We start from the raw sequence: 20466 nt of genomic DNA on the forward strand, positions 1-20466 counted from the left end.
TATTTTCCTCTTCCTCAATGGAAGTCACAGCAATCATTAACATTTATTCCCCTGTGAAGTTCATTGTTCTAATTTCCATTATCAAAACAGGAAATTCTGCCCTTGAGGTCACTCACAACTACATGATTATGCTGTGGCAGTAGCAGTGTCCTTGGTAGTAGGACAAAGCTAAAAGCAGCTTGTTCCGTGTACAAAGGTATTGATCCAGAAATAGCCCAACAATAAGATCATTCACTATGACCAAGTCTCCTGGGAGGTCCTCAAATGCTTTACCGAGGGCATCCCGAATTCAATATACTCACAGCTGAGCGGGGCAGGGGGCACTTCTAGGTAGGAAGGCACCGCGGCGTAAGTCTCTACAAAATAAAAGAGAGAAGTTCCTAGCATTGGAACCCTTCTGCATTCCATCAACACGTCAGATGAACTAAGCACAGTTTTCCAGGAGAAGAAATCAAAGTTACACACTTCAGTAGCTTCATCTGCTTCTAGAAGGTTCTTTTTCTGGATCACTTCAACAGATGGTTCTTTTCCAGGATCGCTTCAACTCTCAACTCCTAAAAGCTAAGGATGGGGAGAAATGGCCATCATCTCCACGATCCAAGTCCCTCTGTCAGCAGAGACCGAAGCCTACTGGTGGCAGGCTCTGTATGCCTCCCGGGTCTCCGTCAAGCTGGCCTGCTGGCTTCGGTAAGAGGAAGTCAGTAGCGGCAGAATGTACGTTGGCCTGCTTTCATGTTGTCCCTTCGCAACTGTGCACTCAGATTTGACTGGACAACTGCACAGTTTTAAGTATTTCTTCCTTTCACAGAGTCATAAACCCTTCCTCTCGAATGATGTAAGTGTGACTATAAATTGCAAAAGGGTAAATTATTCTTTCATGAGAAATTTTAGTCCTGTTTCTATCACAGGAGGATTTCATGAATCGTAACACTCTGTAAAAGCTATTTCTAGTCTTGTTGCTTTACCAGTTGGTAAAACCTCCATGAAACTTTAATCAGCACCCAACTATATAACAAGCCTGTGTTTGTAACTGCGTTTGTGACGTAATAATGACCTCAGTTATTATTTGGGAGTTCTACTTTGGTTAAAGTGCATAGAAAAGGGTAAGGGGAAAAGGGTAAGAAAGTACATCCTTTTTCTGCTTAATTCAGAAATGGCAGATTCACAGGGGGCTGGAACAGAAACAGCAGGGCTCTTCAGAAACTCGAGAGTCTTAGACTGAGATCATGGAACGCCAAAATGTCCTTTTTGACATCTTTTTAGTTAAATTGAATGTCTTCTGGTTTTCGTACTGTTAATCCCATTTTAAAGATTCAAGGATTTGTATGTTCTTAAAAAAAAAAAGAAGGGAAAAAAAAGACCATATTGGACACATTCATCTTAGCAATTTCCAACAAAATGAGAAACCTGATCTGAATCTACTCTTGACTTTTACCAGACTTTTAGATAGCTTTCGTTTATGACACAAGATCTCAATTCCTCTTCCCAGTTCCTAACAGCCAGACTGTTTCAAATTCCCAAGCTGGAAGTCCAAAACCTCATGCTGTACAATTTGAGTGAGTGTCCGCAGGCTTCCTCTGCAAGGGAGCCAGGATGACTCCAGCATTCTTCTCCTCACTCTCATAGCTATACAAATCATGCTTTTCGATATATTCTCGGACAAGGTCTGGTACCAAGTAGCGAACGCTCTGGCCCCTTCTGAGGGCTCGCCGGATCTTTGTGGATGAGATGTCGTTGGTGACCCATTCATTCACCAGGTGGATGTTGTTCCGGTGTTTCCACAGCGTGTCTGACTCGTAGATGAACTTCTGAGCATCATTTCCAGCCCGAGTAATACATATGAGCCCGTAGTCTCCCACAATTTGGGTGATATCCTCACTCTTCCACAGACTGGGAACAGCAAAGGACTCCAATAAATCTGCCCCACACAGCAGCTTTATCTTGGGCACATCTGGGAAGAAGAAGAAAACACAGTTTCAGGGTCTGCTTGGCTAATAATCCTCTGCATCAAAATGAACACAACAATGTGTCTTTCTGGCTACAGGGTTCATAGCTTTGATCAGAGTCAGACTTTCAAAAGAGATCTAGGACGCCACAGAAGTTAAGGACCACTGCAGGAGAAATAAGCTCAAAATGCCTCTTCCTCTCCTGCCCTGCCCCTCCCTTCGCAAAACCAACAATGGGGGTTTTCTGGGCGCTCACACATACTGAATATGAAATGAAAATACAAACGGTGCTTGCTCAGCTCTAGAATCTTATCTACTCTAGTTGCTAAGTGTTGATGAAACAGACCTTTTGGTTTTGGCTCTAGCAATTTCTTTGGGCTAATATCTTGTCTTTGTTCAGCCCACTTCCTTTTCTGTCCGGGCCTTGCCTGCATAGGTGCGTCCTGCTGGTGATCACAGCTCCCAGCCTCCAGTTTCTCCTGATGGTGTCTACAAAATAACAAAGCAACAGAACATTTCTCTTCTCACAACATTCAACTAAAATTCTGTCTCTCTGGAGATGCCCAAGAGCCTCAGACCCAAAGTTAAAGCTGTGTGATATTAACAACCTTTAACCACAGGAAGAATGCTGACCAGTACCGCCAGATCGTCATGGACGCCGGCCAGCGGTGCTGGGGACTGGCTACTAGGAACAGGAAGCAAGGAGACCCTGGGAGCACAACAGATGGTGGCTATTATTATGCGAAGCTTTATGTGTGTGTCATAATAACAAGAGCTAACATTAGTTATTTATTATGTGCTAAGTACTACACTAAGTCCTTTGCATGGATCGTTTGATTACATCTTTTCAACAACCCATGCCATAAATATTATCGCTATTATTATTCCCACAGTGGAGGGAACTGAAGGCTTAGGCTGCGACTCGAGCTCTTGGTGGACTCCCGGGACACAGAAGTCATTCAATAACAATCTGATTGAGTGAATGGTTTGGTTATTATAAAGCAATTATTTTATGGCCCATTATTGTCAGAATTATTATCCCCATTAAGAGAGGAGAACTCCAATTTGCCCAAGGCCATTTTTTTTTTAAAGTAGGCTCCACACCAAACACGGAGCCCAGTGTGGGGCTCGAACTCACGACTGTGCAATCAAGAGCCGAGCCGAGATCGAGAGTCAGATGTTCAACCAACTAAGCCACCCAGGTGCCCCTGCCCAAGGCCATTTAGCTTATAAGTAGCAGAGCCAGTATCTGAGCCCCAGCAGTCTGGTTCCAGAGCCCACACTCTTGACCACTGAAGGGTGTGGCTTGAACTAGTAATGGAGAATCACAAGGCCAAGGATAAGGTCCTAGATGGGACAAGCGCCTGAAGCCTAAAAGGAAGGAACCACAGGCAGGACTTGTGTGTAGCTTTCTTCTGGAGTGGCAGCAGGAGACCCCCCGTGTTACAACTGCGAACCTACCCAGGAAACATAAGCTGCAGTTTGGGAAGCCAAGGGTGGTCCTTTGTGCCCCTAACTCCCTCCCCTCTCGAGCAGCTGAGTGAATATGTAACGGACAGTGAGGCTGCTGTGGCGCCAGAGGGCGAAGGCGGGGTAAGGCGGGCGTGCAGAAGCCTGGTGTCTGACACAAGAACTGCTGTCCAGGAAGACAGCAGACTCTTTTTCCCTGCCAAGTCTGAAGTCCCTCTTCCTAAGCGGCTGTGCGGCACAGTGTCTGCGGGCTTGGGTGTCCAGTCCTGCCCTAAACACAGTTCCCAGAGGTCCTTGCAGCGTGTTCTCAATGTGACAGAGATTCTGCTGATGAGATCCTCTCACGAGAGACTCAGAAGGAAGAAGGGAGGCAGACGCCATCTTTCTGAAGGCATGAGCGTGGTGGCCAGACTCCATAGTCCACTGTCCAACCTTAGGAGACCGGGACAGGTGAACAGCAGCATTTGTGGTGGCAGAGGAAGGAACAGCTTCCTGAATGCTGACTACAGCTAAGGAGGTATGACCTTGGAACAGACTCTAGTTCCCTGCCACAAGCCCCTTAACACTTCTGCACGAGCACCTAAATACCTTTCTGCTTTTGGGGCGCCTGGGTGGCTCAGTTGGTTGAGCATCTGACTCCTGATTCTGGCTCGGGTCATGATCTCAGGGTTGGGGCTTCAAGCCGCACAGCTGGCTCTGCGTTCAGCGGGGACTCTCTGCTCCTCTCCAAACTCGTGCTCTCCCTCTCTCTCGCTCTCAAATAAACAAACAAATAAATAAAATCTTTTAAAAAAGCAAAAGCAAAAACCACTCAGACTGGTTCCTATTTCCTGTTGAAATCCTAACTGATATGCTCAGAACCAGAGGGTTCAGAACTCTAAGAGCAGCCATTACACAGGAAGGTTTTTTAGAAAGCTCTCTGATACTTAAGATAGTATTAAGTAATAATTAGGTGTCCCTCACTGCAGTTTCTGAATCCTCACCTGGAACTGCTTCAAAGGAGTGAACACAGAGATCTGGGACAATGCCCCTACGTGGTCATGGAAGCAGCACATAAAATCAGGGCCACCCATGACCAAGCACCAAGGCTTCTCTCGCTTAAATTACCTGCCTCTCTCCTTTATACTTAAGAAGATATACGACAAAGTCTGAACAACTTTGCCTTTCTCATCTGGGGCACAGACAGGCCATGCAGGCTTCTCTGTGTATCCTCTCTCGTAGAGATACACATAGTAACAAGCGCGCAAACAGCTCAAAACACAGGAAAGGCATAAAGTCCAAGGAACCCTTGAGCTCTGCTGCTGCGCTCCACACCCAAGAATTAACCACAGGCCGGAAGCCCTCCCCACGCAAGTCAGTTTGTAAATCTGCATTTCACAGACACAGGCAGCACCGGAACATGGCCAAAAGTGCCCAACTCATCCTGCAGAACTGACAAAGCCGACTTCGCCGTGAATACCTTAGCACCTTCGCCGTCTCTACCCACTCCTTCTGAAGACTCTCCCAGGTGTCAACTTCCACCCATTCTGAATTCTTGGTGGCGAGTTCTGCCATGATAACTCGGTGGTGGGCAGAGATGAGTCCTTTCTTCTTATATGCATCACCAACAGGAGAGATTATGCCTTTGATAACTCTGTATTTTCCTGGATGAGAGTCAGATTTGATGTGAGGTGTAACAAGTTCAATTTTATGCACAGGAAATATTATCATCAATATGGTTTTATAACAGACCCCCTCCTTTCCAAAACAGGGATTGTTTCATTCATACATTCATTTATAAACGAAGTGAAACAGAAGATAAAATTCACCATCTTAAGTGCACGGTTCAGGGGCATCAAGCACAGTCACGCTGCCGTGCAGTCCTCACCACTGTCCGATTCCAGAACTTTCTCAACTTCTCCAATTGAAACTCTGTCCCCACGAAACACTAACTCCCCATTCCCCACACAATGCACATTTTGATATTGCCAAATTGCCTTGTAAAAAGCCTTAATTGATTGTACTGGCCACCTACAGTGTATAGAAGAGCGCATTTCTCCCCAATGTCTGATAATCGACACTATCAAGTTTAAACATTTTTGTCGATGTGATGGGCAAAACAGATTTCATCTTTTTCTCTTAGTCCCCTGATTATTGGGATTATTAGTGAGTGTGAGCTCCCATCCATCAATCTAGCAGCATACGAATGATCACTTATGTAACAAAACATATTACGTAAGGGAGGAAGTAAGTTTTCCTCAACCCTCCTCAGGTCCCTGGGGGGCTCCGAAACACTGAACTGACAAAGACAGAAAAACAGAAGAAAATGTAGACATTTATTTAATAGAAGGTTTATGTGACATGGTGCCTGCGTCAGGAAATGAAGACTCCAAGAAACAGCTAAACCTGAGTGGTTTTATGCCAGTTAGTGAAGATGGACTGGCCCCGAGACATGTGATAGGGTAGAGTACGAGGTCAAGTGCGTAAACTCGGGGAAATTCAGCGCGCGCCGTTAGTTTGGATTCTTCCCGGCATCCCTCTGCCCTTAGCAATAAGGACACTCCTCTGCTCCCCGGGTACGGAGGGGACCCCTCACATCAGGATTTTATGAGCTGCTTCAGGGGAGAACGGCGGGGAGGAGGTGAGAGGGACCTTCCTGATTCTGCCATTTTCTTCAAACTCCTTCAGCTTAAAATACCCAACACGCCACAGCGCCGTATTTTGGGGTAGTGCCCTGGCCACTGTTCCTACCTGTTCCATTCAGGTAGTCCTTGGCCAGCTCAAATAGCCGGAGGTGCATGTTGGTGATAGGATTAAAAGAACCACAGGCGAGGAGAACCACTTCTGTCTTCTCTGAATTGTCCATGCTAAGAATTTGAAGTTGTTGATCTGAGTGGAAAACTCTGACACTTTGCTTGTGGTCTGCAAAGGAAGAAGGACCACAGTTCAGTTCTAGGTCTTTGCGCGTCCTTCCACCTTCCCAGTGGACAGACAGAGCCCCGTGGCTTCAGTGACAAAGACAGCCCCGTTCTCTGCCTTCCTTTTCAGGGTACGTTGGCAGCTCCTGCTGCACAGGGATAGGATCTCCTTCCCCCTCTTTGTGACCTGCTTTGGACAAAACGATGTGGCAAACATGACAGTGTGCTGGTTTTGAGCCAGGCCTTTGAGGCTTTGCACAGCTCCACACTCTTCTGGACGCCTGCCTCGGCCATGAAAACAAGCCGGGGCCAGCCTGCTGGACGATGACAGACTGCGTGGGAGAGAGCTTGGCCTCCTGCGGACGGACAGCCAACCACATCAGCTCCGCGGCGGGGGCCATCCGGCACCGGCCAGACCACAGACGACACGCTCAGACACACAGGCAGGCCCCGGCGAGATCAGCCGAGCTGGGCTTACATCGACAAACCCACAAGCGGACCCTCCACTCACGAGCGAAGATGAATGTTCGTTTGCTCACTGCCGAAGTTCTGTGATGCACGACTGTGGTCACAGTTAACTGACACAATGACATTATCAACTACCAAATAGATAGGACTCCCCGACAACCTGCCCTTCAAAACAGTGGCCTGGGGGCGCCTGGGTGGCTCAGTCAGTTGAGCGTTTGGTCATGATCCCAGGGTCCTGGGATTCCAGGGTCCTGGGATCAAGTCCCATTTGGGCTCCCTGCTCAGCGGGGAGTCTGCGTCTCCCTCTTCCCCTCCCTCTCCCCCTGCTCATTCTCTCTCTTTCTCTAATAAGTAAATTCTTTAAAAAAATATTAAGAGTAAAATTAGGAATGCACTTCTTCATTGTTTCCTAGCATCCAACACTACTGTTGAAAGTCTAATGCCATTCTGACACCTATTCCTTATTTTAAGATTTTTTTTTTTAATTTTATTTATTTATTTAACAGATGGAGATCACAAGTAGGCAGAGAGACAGGCAGAGAGAGGAGGAAGCAGGCTCCCCAATAAGCAGAGAGCCCGATGCGGGGCTCGATCCCAGAACCCTGGGATCATGACCTGAACCGAAGGCAGAGGCTTTAACCCACTGAGCCACCCAGGCACCCCTCCTATTCCTTTTTTACATGATTTTTTTCTTTTTGGCAGGTCTGTGGGAGGTCCTCCTCATCCCCAGTGCCCCAAAGTGGCATAATGTGGCATCTTTGTCGGGGTCTTTTTCATTCCTTGTGCTGGGAGTCAGTTGCAAGGGTTCAGAATGCCACTCTGGCATGCGGATTATTTTGACTGGAAGGCAGTTGAGACCCTGCAGGCTCAAGAGAAACTTTTGCCTGCCCTGACTTACATACAAGAATCTAAATTGGGGTCTTCCCCACAATAAGGGTCATTAGCAGAGATAAATTTCATCTGAGAGACCCATCTGTATGGCAGGACAATCCTCTAATGACCAAACATCCGCTCTTCCTGCTGCTCTGAGGCACATTCCTTTCCTCTGGAGTCCCAGACCCCCGCTCCCCTCTTAGTGCAGAATGACATAATGTGCCTCATTCTGCCTGACTGTCTTTGGAATTTCCATGTCTATGTGGATTCCCCATATTTACTCTATTAAATTTGATTTTCTCCACTTAATCTTTCTCATGTCAATCTGATTCCTAGTTCCCTAAGCTAGAAAGGCCGGAGAGGGAAGGAATTCTTGCTGACACAATAAACCTTTCTATCCCCTGAGTCAAACCACTCAGTTCCGGGTTATCTTTTTTGATCAACATTGCTTACTAACCATCAAAAAATAGTTTTGTTGTTATAAAGTTTTATTTTTTTTTATTTTTATTTTTTTAAAGATTTTATTTATTTATTTGACAGACAGAGATCACAAGTAGGCAGAGAAGCAGGCAGAGGGAGAGAGAGGAGGAAGCAGGCTCCCCGCCGAGCAGAGAGCCCGATGTGGGACTCGATCCCAGGACGCGAGATCATGACCTGAGCCGAAGGCAGCGGCTTAACCCACTGAGCCACCCAGGCGCCCTGTTATAAAGTTTTAAAAAATATTCTTATACATCCAAATTTTGTTTCAAAGTAATCGTTCTGAGAGCTTATAAATATAACTCCAGTGATGCCAAATTGCTGAAAGCAATTTTGGGAACTTTGGGGAATGACTTGTAACGGTCAGAGTATTTTTTTTTTAAAGATTTTATTTATTTATCAAAGAGAGAGAGGGAGAGAGAGTGAGCACAGGCAGACAGAATGGCAGGCAGAGGCAGAGGGAGAAGCAGGCTCCCCGCCGAGCAAGGAGCCCGATGTGGGACTCGATCCCAGGACGCTGGGATCATGACCTGAGTCGAAGGCAGCCACTTAACCAACTGAGCCACCCAGGCATCCCAAGGTCAGAGTATTTTTATAATTAACATAGAACTACAGTAAATGGCAATAAACAGTTGTATGACACTTTTTGACATATAAAATGCTTTTGCACACATGATCATTTAACTTTCACCACGCAAACACAAAAAAATTTGGCCAAAGTCATTTAACTTGTTACAAAATTAAGCTACTGTTAGATATTTCATTTTTCTTCTACCAGTTAATGGTAGAAGTTAATCTTCTACCATTGGACATTCTAGTTTTTCAGTATTACGACATCTCAGAGAAAAAAATGGGTTGAAAACAAGCTGGAAATTAAGACTATACAACACCTTGCAGTGTACTTCTCAGACTGGCCAGTGCTCGGAAGACCCGTGTCAGGACCATTCATTTGCAGTCCACTAGTGTTCAGACCCAAGTGCTAGGGTGACCAACGCACTTCTGCTCAGATTCTATGCCAGGAGGTGGCAGAACCAGGGCGGGCATCTCGGGTTCCTGACTCCTAGGCTCTCTCATCAAGATGAAAAATGCAGGGGTGCCCGGGTGGCTCAGTGGGTTAAGGCCTCTGTCTTCAGCTCAGGTCGTGATCTCAGGGTCCTGGGATCGAGCCCTGCATCAGGCTCTCTGCTCAGCGGGGAGCCTGCTTCCCCCTCTGTCTCTCTGCCTGCCTCTCTGCCTCCTTGTGATCTCTGTCAAATAAATAAATTAAAAAAAGAAGAAGAAGAAAAATGCAAGATACACGGAGCTGTGCAAAATGGAAATGAGCCCTCCTTGCTGAGGAGCTGAGGAATGTGAGGCATTGAGAACCCCTGAAGCTCTCTGAGCAATGGAATGACCACAGGGTTCTATACAAACAACCACTTTAGAAATATAAGAAGATGTGGGCATTTAAAACCTTCATTTGGGGGGGCGCCTGGGTGGCTCAGATGGTTAAGTGTCTGCCTTCGTCTCAAGTCATGATCCCAGGGTCCTGGGATTGAGTCCCGCATCGGGCTCCTGCTCAGTAGGGACCCTGTTTCTCTCCCTGCGTCTCTCATGAATGAATAAAATCTTAAAAAAAAAAACAAAACCCTTTATTCGATTTTACCAACTTAACCAAATCACTTCATTATGTGTCTTCTGTCTCCTCATCTGTCACACAGAGACACTGACAACCAATTCCAGTTACTCTGAGGATTTACTCTGATCAATGGCAAAGTGCTTAGCATACTGCCTAGCAGAGTGTAAAAATAAGTGGGAGGAAAGTGACAATACTGATGATGGTGATGCTAGGGGATTACTTGGAAAGGGCAAAACAAGACAGAAAGGCCAGTTGAAAGTCATGAGTGCCAGGTACCTGGGTGGCTCAGTTGGTTGGGCATCTGCCTTCAGCTCAGATCATGATCCCAGGGTCCTGGGATCGAGTCCCGCCTCGCGCTCCTGCTCAGTGGGGAGCTGCTTCTCCCTCTCCTGTCCTCTCACTATTTCTGTCTCACTCTCTCCAATAAATAAATTAAATCTTAAAAAAAAAAGTCGTGAGTGCCTTAATTTAAGTAGACAGTGAGAATGGAAATAAGAAATATTTATTCAATAAACATTTGAGGTCTTCTCCCAACAAAGCATATTGGTAGGGATCAGGGGGACACTAATGTTGCTAAGAAAAAAAGGACAGAAAGGTTGGTAATGTTCCATACAGAATTTTTTTTTAGAAAGTGTTGATTCGTAGGAATAACGTCCTACCTTTCCATTTAGGCCTAAGGATGATGCCAGGGATCACTTGAGGCTCGTTCCCACTCCTCCCATTCCCATCCCCCAATTCCATACAAAATGCCTATGGTATGACGGGGTGGTGGTAAATACGTCTCCAAGAGTATTCTAGGCCCGCAGGAAAACCAGGGTAACTGGCCAGCCCCGCCCACCTCAAGTTTCAGGCACCACTCCTCTCCGCCACCTCCCCCGCCCACCCCAGGATATTGAGCTGTGAGCAGCAAGGACAATAAAGCTAAGAACAGGAGGTATGGGTCCCCAAGGGAGCTGCCTGCTGTTCAGGGAAGGACAGAACAAAGAGCTTGGGGCCCTTCCCTAACCTTAGGGATGCACTCAGGTTTCCAGGACCTCCCCAGCGGACAGGCTGGGGAGGGGGCTCAGGGAAGCTGATCGCTCAGCTAAAGAAAGCTTTCTCCCTGGTCACATTCACAACGCATCTCAAATATCCAGCTCGGTTCTATTAATTCCCTGTGAACGCAGCCAACTTGAGCTCGGACCTTCCAAACCACAGAAGAATTAAGCTACAGTGAGCGTCCATCTAGATCACTGCAGGGTACCAGAGTACTTGCACTGGGAAGGGGAACACGCTGGGGACAGATGGGTGAAGAAGTGGTTTGGGAGCTCTAACAGGGCTGCTCTGGATCCTGTGTCTTGCTCCAGGAGCACAACAACCAGCGTCCCCATGATTCACTTCTGTCTGGCCCACACAGCGTACCGCCTGCACTGCTGGCTGCCGAGATCGTACCGGCTCAGGCTGTAAGTGTCCCTCCTCAGCTTGCGATGACAAACAGCCCATTTCTTCCTGAGACAGTCTCAATGTTTAACTAAAATTTATTTTCAATTTTTAAATCCTTTTATAAAAAACTGAAGTATATTTGACATAGTAATTACTGACTTTAAATTTTAAAAACTGACATGTAAACATTAATGGAACATTTTGTAAACATTAAGCCAGTTTTTAAAATGTTAACATTTAAAAAAATAGTTCACTGTCTTTTCTTGTCATCTCATAAATGCTCAATATGATTAAATCTATGTTGGCTGACTGTTAAAATAATGGGATTGACTTAACAACTGATCAGAATTTATACCCCTGAAAAGATACTATTCCTTCCAAAATAGTCACATTAAGCCTATAACTATATCTTAGTTATAACAATGTGCCATTGCCAGTCCAGGAGTATATTTTTAAATTTTGTGTTTGTGTGTGTGTGTGTGTGCTTTCAGTGGAGATAAATCTTTGTGTTTGGAGGGTAGATTTGATTTCTACAAATACCCTAAGGTCTTTCAGTGCTAAACCTGATTAATAAAATAATCAAGGTAAATAATACAATTTACGGTGAAAAGAACTTATTAGTTATTGTGGAAAATTTTCTTATATGCATGGAAACTATGTACACGTAATCTCAAAAGAATTTCAAAAATGAGCAGAAACAGCAGCCTTCATGTGGTTGTATAAGCTGTGGTTGGTGGGTTTACTGAGTCACGCTCACTGCGACCAGTCTGACCAGAGACAGAGCAAGCACAGCACAGAGGCATGGTTGGTTAGGACTCTTGGCCCTGGTTCACAGGTCTAGCATGGTCGCTTCTTGGTACTTGTCCTTGGACAAGACGTTTCACCATTCTGAGTCTTGGTTTCCTCATTAGTAAAATGGGGAACCACAGTCCCTACCTCATAGTGTTTTGTGCATATTTTTAAAAAATATGTTATTTATTCATTTATTTGGGAGAGAGGAGAGAGTCCGAGCGTGGGGTCGGGGGGAACAGAGGGTGACGGAGAGAACCTCAAGCAGGCTCCCGGCTGAGCACGGAAGCTAACATGGGGCTTCATCTAGAGGCCCTGAGATCACGACCGGAGCCGAAACCAAGAGTTGGATGCCCAACCGAGCCACCCACGTGCTCTGGATTTTATGCTCATTAAATGAGAAAGTGAATAAAAATGTTTGACACATTTGTCTACGAATGGTGAGTATTAACTTTTACTATTATCTGTGGGTTGTCTTACAGCATTAACTGACAGTCAGTCATGGTAAAGGAACGAAGGTTAAAGGTTCCTAAGAGACCAAGGACACCTGGCTGGCTTGGTCAGTTAAGCGTCTGCCTTCAGTTCAGGTCATGATCTTAGGGTCCTGGGATCGAGTCCCGCATCAGGCTCCCTGCTCAGCGGGGAGCCGGCTTCTCCCTCCCCCTGTGCTACTCCACCTGCTTATGCGCGCTGTCTCTCTCTGACAAATAAATAAATAAAATCTTAAAAAAAAAAAAAAAGATTCCTGAGAGACCAGTATCAACAGCACCTGGTGCCCAGCAGGAGCTCAATGACCAGCAGCTATCGTTCGCAGGACCGTATGATTAGACATAATTTGCTCTAATGGGATGATCCCAAGTCATCTTTATTGTGTTTAAAACTTTACTTCCACAGTTTGACGTAACGTTATGAAACAGAGCCTAAAATTTTTTTTTTAACATTTTATTTATTTGAAAGAGAGAGAGCACAAGCTGGGGGGAAAGTGTCTGTCTGAAGGCAGACACTTAGCTGACTGAGCCACCCAGATGCCCCCCAAATTCGGTTTCTTTAAGCCATTCTATCACTGAAGAAAAAATGTAAATTGTAACTCCATCTGTCCCATGCAGACAAGTGACCGTGTTCTTGTTTGGGACCACCGCTCTGGGCCTCCAGTTGTTTGTTCTGCTAAGGTAAGCTCTCTCACCAGCTAGCCCCATTACCTAGCAGCTCGGCATGACTGTCTTACCTCTGGAGATGGCTGGGGTGTGCTCGGAGATTCCCGCTCTGTGTTTAACCACCGCCTGCCCCATTGTTTTTGCCACTATTGTCAATGGTAGTCACCTGCTTCACCTCTTTGAAAAGTCAAAAATCTCAATGCCAAAAGGATACCGGGGAATAGGGCAGGCTGAGTTTGACTTAACACAATTTCTTCTGGTACAACAGCCATTAAATGGGAGACAATGAAGGCACCAACGTTTCAAACCTTGGATGCCCTAGAGACCAGTCCTGATAGCCTCGCATGAGCTAACGTCTGCAGGGCTGAGGGTGACACAGGCATATGTGACCAGATTATGACTTGATACATTATTTTAGATTCTATGGAGGACGTTAGTCTTGGCAAAGAGTCAGCTAATAGTTGGACAAATGAAGCAAATGCCATTTGACACATTCAAAATAAAAAAATTGCAGCTCTAAAAATGTAGAAATCCTAAAACAATCTGAAAACCAAGAATCCACGTGACAAGAAAGAAAGGGAAACTGTGACACTCACTGTAATTAGTCTAATTTAAACTTGCCCACATCTGTCCTAGGAGTTTTGTGCGCAGTAAGGCCTATTTCCAGAAGGCCAGAATTTCCACAAGATATTTTTCTCACAAAAATACCCAGTTAACATGAATTTAAGAGATGGTAAGCATCATTTGTGCAGCGACTGTAAATATGAACAACCCTTCTTACCACTTGTAAGCTGGTTTTGCACTATTAACTTGCAGTTATGGTAAAGGAACCAAGGCTCTCTTTTTTTTTTTTTTTTAAGATTTTATTTATTTATTTGACAGACAGACAAACAAGTAGGCAGAGAGGCAGGCAGAGAGAGAGGGGGAAGCTGGCTCCCTGCTGAGCAGAGAGCCCGATGCGGGGCTCGATCCCAGGACCCTGGGATCATGACCTGAGCCAAAGGCAGAGGCTTTAACCCAATGAGCCACCCAGGCACCCCAGGAACCAAGGTTCTTAAATGAGTTGCCTGGAGCCAAATGAACCTCAGGCCAGAGTTAGGATAAGAATTCAATGGTTAGTGCCACCTGGTACTGTGCTTAGAGGGCGAATTTCTTCTAACAATTGATAAATTAATGTATGACCCAGTGTCTTGATTTCAGGCCCACATCTTCCCGATACTGCAGGCAACCCCTCCTTACCAACCTGGTTGGCAACATCATCTTTACTTTCTTCACAATTGGTAAGTAGGCATTTATCAAGCACGTACTAAGTGCTTATTATTTACCAGACATTGCCAAAACAAAACTGGGTTAATACAGGACTTCCCACTCTTCTGAAGCTCAGATTGAAACTTAAGAAAAAATTCACATTTAAAATTCGGGTGAAGGAAATTTTTTATAAGTTCCTTAGTAACTGTTTTGGTTGTCCTAAAATTTAAGTATGAGGGGGCGCCTGGGTGGCTCAGTAGGTTGAGCCATTGCCTTCAGCTCAGGTCGTGATCTCAGGGTCCTGGGATTGAGCCCATCAGGCTCTCTGCTCAGCAGGGAGTCTGTTCCCCACCCACCCCCCCGCCTACTTCTGATCTCTGTCTGTCAAATAAATAAATAAAATCTTCAAAAAAAAACCCTACTAAAAAAAAACAACTATATCTAAGATTTCAAAAAAATTTTTTTATAAGATTTTATTTGACAGAAAGAAACAGCGAGAGCAGAGCCCAATGTGGGGCTAAATCCCAGGACCCTGAGATCATGACCTGAGCTGAAGGGTTAACCCACTGAGTCACCCATGTACCCCATGCACCCCTATGCCTGCCGGCCTCTCTGCCTACTTGTGATCTCTGTCAAATAAATAAATAAAATCTTAAAAAAAGGTTTTTTTAGCAGCGCCTGGCTGGCTCAGTTGGTGGAGCATGCAACTCTTGATCTTGGGGTTGTGAATTTGAGCCTGTGTTCAGTGTAGAGATTCTTAATAAAATAAAATCTTGAAAAAAAGTTTAGGGGTTCCTAGATGGCTCTGATGGTTAAGCGTCCAATTCTTGATTTCAGCTTAGGTCGTGATCTCAGGGTCATGAGATTGAGCCCTCCATCTGCTTCTCTCTCTCTCCCTCTGGCCCTCTACCACTGCACACATTCTCTCTAAAATACATAAACAAAACTTTTTTTTTTTTTTTTTTTTTAGATTTTTTTATTTATTTATTTGACAGACAGAGATCACAAGTAGGCAGAGAGGAAGGCAGAGAGAGAGAGAGAGGAGGAAGCAGGCTCCCTGCTGAGCAGAGAGCCCGATGTGGGACTCGATCCCAGGACCCTGAGATCATGACCCGAGCCGAAGGCAGAGGCTCAACCCACTGAGCCACCCAGGCGCCCACATAAACAAAACTTAAAAAAAAATCTTAGATGGGGCGCCTGGGTGGCTCAGATGGTCAAGTGTCTGCCTTCGGCTCAGGTCATGATCTCCCGGCCCTGGGACCGAGTTGCACGTCAGCATACCTACGCAGTGGGGAGTCTGCTGCTGCTTCTCCCTCCTGCTCTCCCCTCCACTTGTGCTTACTTGCTCTCGCTCTCTCTCTCAAATGAATAAAGAATAATTAAAATCTTTAAAAAAAAATTTAAAAAATCAGGGTACCTGCGTGGCTCAGTCGTTGAGCGGCTGCCTTCGGCTCAGGTCATATTCCCAGGGTTCTGGGATCAAGCCCCACATCGGGCTCCCTGCTAAGCAGGAAGTCTGCTTCTCCCTCTCTCACTTTCCCCTGCTTGTGTTCCCTCTCTCATGGTGTCTGTCTCTGTCAAATAAATAAAATCTTTAAAAATAAATAAAGAGGGGCGCCTGGGTGGCTCAGTGGGTTAAAGCCTCTGCCTTCGGCTCGGGTCATGATCTCAGGGTCCTGGGATCAAGTCCCGCATCGGGCTCTCTGCTCGGCGGGGAGCCTGCTTTCCCCCCTCTCTCTGCCTGCCTCTCTGCCTACTTGTGATCTCTGTCTGTCAAATAAATAAACAAAATCTTTAAAAATAAATAAATAAATGAAATAAAATCAAATAAGGGAATCGTGAAAAAAGGAGTCAGCTGTTTTTCTTCTTAAAGATTTTATTTACTTATTGACACAGAGAGAGAGAGAGCACACAAGCAGGGTGAGTGGCAGAGGGAGAGGGAGGAGAAGGCTCCCCACTGAGCAGGGAGCCCGATGTAGGGCTCAACACCAGGACGCTGGGATCATGACCTGAGCCGAAGGCAGACGTCCAACTGACTGAGCCACCCAGGCACCCCGCAGTCTGTGTTCCTATCACCAGCAATGCCAAAAATAAGAACACAACCCATGTCAAAGGAAAACCTTAGCCTGGCAAGGTTTTGAGCATCTGTGTCCCCCGGGAGGGAAGCGAGGAAACATCCTGTTTGGTTTGCATTCAAGAATGGATTTCTGAGATAATCACAGCCAGTGAACAGACAGTTCTGCTCTCCTTCTAGGTTTCACTGTGCTGCTGACGCATATGGAACCAGTCCCGCAGGCACTGAAGAAGATGTTTGCTCTATTCGGTGTGGGATCCTTTGTGGAAGGAGCCTGTACCGTGGTGTTAACAGTTTTGGCAACTGACTGTGTGTGTTTTTATTTTTTTTCATTAATTTTTTTTTTAACATTTTGTTTACTTATTTGTCAGAGAGAGAACAGCAGGCAGAAGGGGAAGCAGGCTCCCCGCTGAGCAAGGAGCTCGATGCTGGACTTGATCCCAGGATGCTGGGATCATGAACTCAGCCACCCAGGCACCCTGTGTGTATTTTTAAATACTGAATTTCTCAAGGGCTCACCTTAATCTGAAAGCGTGTCTGTATATAATAAACCATCAGTCTTCAATATTTATTTTCTCCTCACACTAAAAATAGAGATATGTAGATACAAAATTCCTAATTAGACACATGTCACAGTTAAAACATATCATCAGGGGGTGCCTGGGTGGCTCGGTGGGTTAAAGCCTCTGCCTTCGGCTCGGGTTGTGATCCTGGGGTCCTGGGATTGAGACCCACATCGGGCTTTCTGCTCAGCGGGGAGCCTGCTTCCCTCTCTCTGCCTGCCTCTCTGCCTACTTGTGATCTCTGTCAAATAAATAAATAAAATCTTAAAAAACAAACAAACATATATCATCAGGGAAGTTTAAAAATTCCATGAAAGATTTTTCTTTCTGTGGATAAAATCTACTTTGCTAGACTAAAAAGAGAGAGGTGGAGGAAGAGAAAAGATAAGCCATCAACCGACAGCAGAAGTGCGGGCCTGTACGTGGCGCGGAGGGCAGCAAGCACCATCTCTTGCTAAGCTGGTGCCACTGTTTAAATCCTTTGGCAAAAGAATTGTAAATATAGGTTCCAACCAAAGACAAGTTTTTCTCACAGTGCTTTTTCTTCTCGAATACAGGAAAAAACGACCCCTGAACTTTACTACTTGTCTGTGCTGCTGTCAGTGAGCAGCTTGGTTTCTGCAGGTAAGCAAACATCCCAAGTAGCCTCTCCTTGTCAAAGGCTTCGAGGAAGTCCCTGCTCAGCTAGAGCTGTCACAGCGCAAGAGAAGCCTGGTTCCTCCTAAAGCAAGAGCTCCACGAAGCAAAGGAGTAAAAAGCCATCCTTTTCACAGGATTTCCAATCCATTTAATTAGATCCCGTGCTTCATCCCACAGTGCTTTTCTCTGGCCTGGCGCTAAGCTGGCTGGTTAGCGTGGCCTGCGCACCACCAGACGCTAAACCAATGGTCTGACGCTGGCACGTGAGCCCTCCAGTCTCCTGCCTCACACAGATGGCTCGCTGTGGGCAAGCAGGAGCTCATCTCCTACCCTGCTACTCTCGAGTGAGATGGTCAGCTGACATCAGAGCTACGAAAACAGGAAGCACATCAAAACCAGTCATCTGAAAGAAAGTTGTCTTGAGGTATCGATTAGCACTGACAACGGAGAAAAAGGAACAGTTCAACCCAAATCACTGAACTGACAACACGACCAAATTCACCCCACATAAAGATACTCTATTAAATACTTTCAAGATCATGACATTGACTTTCTGAACCTCTGTTTTTGTTTCGTGAAACTATTACCGTCAGCTGGATGGATAAGCACTGAGAAGGAAGAAGTAAAATTAGATCTTAGTAATGAACAAAGGTTTAGGTTTAATTTTAGGAGGCTAAAGGGATTCAGATGGTGTATTCAAACAATTTGTTCTTTAAAAACGTAGTGGGAAATTTTAGAGTAAAAATAACCACAATCTCCTCTACACAGGTGACACAATCTTCTGCATCTTGACAGTCAAAGTTGTCCAGAGAAAATAACTAAGTGACCCACATAATGTTTGTCTTCTTTTCCTGTGAGGTAGTTTAAGTAGGAGCTAGGTCATCACAGATGTTCTTAACGTTCTGAGGAAGTGAAGACAACTCTATTTCTTTTCTTTCTTTTCTTTTTTTTAAGATTTTGTTTATTTATTTGACAGACAGAGATCACAAGTAGGCAGAGAGGCAGGCAGAGAGAGAGGAGGAAGCAGGCTCTCTGCTGAGCAGAGCCCGATGCGGGGCTCGATCCCAGGACCCTGGGATCATGCCCTGAGCCGAAGGCAGAGGCTTTAACCCACTGAGCCACCCAGGCGTCCCGACAACTCTATTTCTTGAGAAAAAGAACTATCTATTGGCAGGAAGGTCACATTCAATATAAACATCTCCCAACACATCACCTGGGTGGCTCAGCCAGTTAAGTGTCGAACTCTTGTTTTGGCGCAGGTCATGATCTCAGGGTCATAAGACGGAGTCCCGTGTCAGGCTCCCCACTCAGCACAGAGTCTGCTTGGATTTCTCTCTCCCTCTCTCTCTCTGCCCCTCCCTGCTGCGTACTCCCTCTCTTAAGTAAATAAATCTTTTCAAATAAATTAATTTAATTTAAAAAAATTCTCCAGATTCTCTGAGAATTCCCTGGCTGGCTCAGTTCGTAGACCTTGAAACTCTTGATCTCCGGGTTGTGAGTTCAAGCCCCACATTGGGCACAGAGCTTATGTTTAAAAATAAATTAGATAGGGGCGCCTGGGTGGCTCAGTGGGTTAAAGCCTCTGCTTTCGGCTCAGGTCATGATCCCAGGGTCCTAGAATCGAGCCTCACATCGGGCTCTCTGCTCTGCGGGGGGCCCGCTGCCCCCTCTCTCCCTCTGCGTACTTGTGATCTCTGTCAAATAAATAAATATATATTAAAATAATATAAAAAATAAATAATATAAAAATAATAATATAAAAAATATAATAAAAAAATAATATAAATATTATATTTATTTATTTGACAGAAAGAGACACAGCAAGAGAGGGAACACAAGCAGGGGGAGTGGGAGAGGGAGAAGCAGGCTCCCAGCTGAGCAGAGAGCACAATGCGGGCCTCAATCCCGGACCCTGGGATTATGACCTGAGCCAAAGGCAGACGCTTAATGACTGAGCCACTCAGGCGCTCCTTATGATATTCCTTTTTTAAAAAAAGAAAAAAAAAAGGCAGACACTAAAAAAAGATTTTATTTGAGAGAGAGCGAGAAAGCGCATACGCGCGGACAGACACACATACGCACATGGGCGCAGACAGATGCACATACACAAGAGTGGGGGTGAGGGGATAGGGCTTCCCTGACGTGGCTCTGCTGGATCCTAGGACCCTGAGAACATGACCTGAGACAAAGTCACATACTTAACTGAGGAAGCCACCCAAGCACCCCTCCCCACTTTTTAAAAGTTTGTTTATTTTAGTAATCTCCACACTGAATGTGCGGCTCAAACTCACAACCTTGAGATCAAGAGACGATGTCTTTCTCACTAAGGCAGGCAGGCACCCATACCATCCCTTTTTCAAACAAACATAAGAAAACTAAAGTGGAAAGAGATTGACTAGCTTGCTCAAGATCTCATAGTTCATGTAACTACCTTGACACTAAAATTCAGCTTCCCTACCTCGCTGGAGCAACCTGCGCTCTCTGGGCTCCCATTCCAAGTCCAAGTCTAAACGTCCTAAAATCCTCCAGCTGCCGAGTAGCATTGGTCTGGTTTCCCAGTTACGACTCCCAGCTCTGAAGTTATCTCCCCCGGTGCTCTCTCCAGTGTCTACTTACTTAACATGTTATTCCTATTTTCCCAGTTTCTCCTCTTCTCTCCCCACACACCTTCAGAGCCTGGGTCCTGTCTCTGTTTGACAACTGGAACCCAAACCAATTTCTCTTACTTCTGCACTAGGAATATTTTTTATGATCCATTAACTCTAAACAAGAACCCAAGGAGCACCCCCAGCATAGAAGCGCTGAATTGGATCAAGTCACTGAGAAAG

At 45.6% G+C, this 20466-nt stretch overlaps 1 protein-coding gene across 1 annotated transcript in view; it reads right to left on the reverse strand.

Annotated features, from left to right (window-relative positions):
- NMNAT1 (nicotinamide nucleotide adenylyltransferase 1) overlaps positions 1-20466 on the reverse strand; it is a 22155-nt gene continuing 1689 nt past the window's right edge. Inside the window, 4 exon segments of the mRNA XM_032301541.1 lie at positions 1-1951; positions 2293-2435; positions 4876-5059; positions 6147-6317. Coding sequence (XP_032157432.1) covers positions 1539-1951; positions 2293-2435; positions 4876-5059; positions 6147-6317 — 911 coding nt within the window. The 3' untranslated portion in view covers positions 1-1538.

Source organism: Mustela erminea, chromosome 10 (genome assembly GCF_009829155.1).
Source record: "Mustela erminea isolate mMusErm1 chromosome 10, mMusErm1.Pri, whole genome shotgun sequence".
In the NCBI taxonomy this organism is placed as follows: domain Eukaryota; kingdom Metazoa; phylum Chordata; class Mammalia; order Carnivora; family Mustelidae; genus Mustela; species Mustela erminea.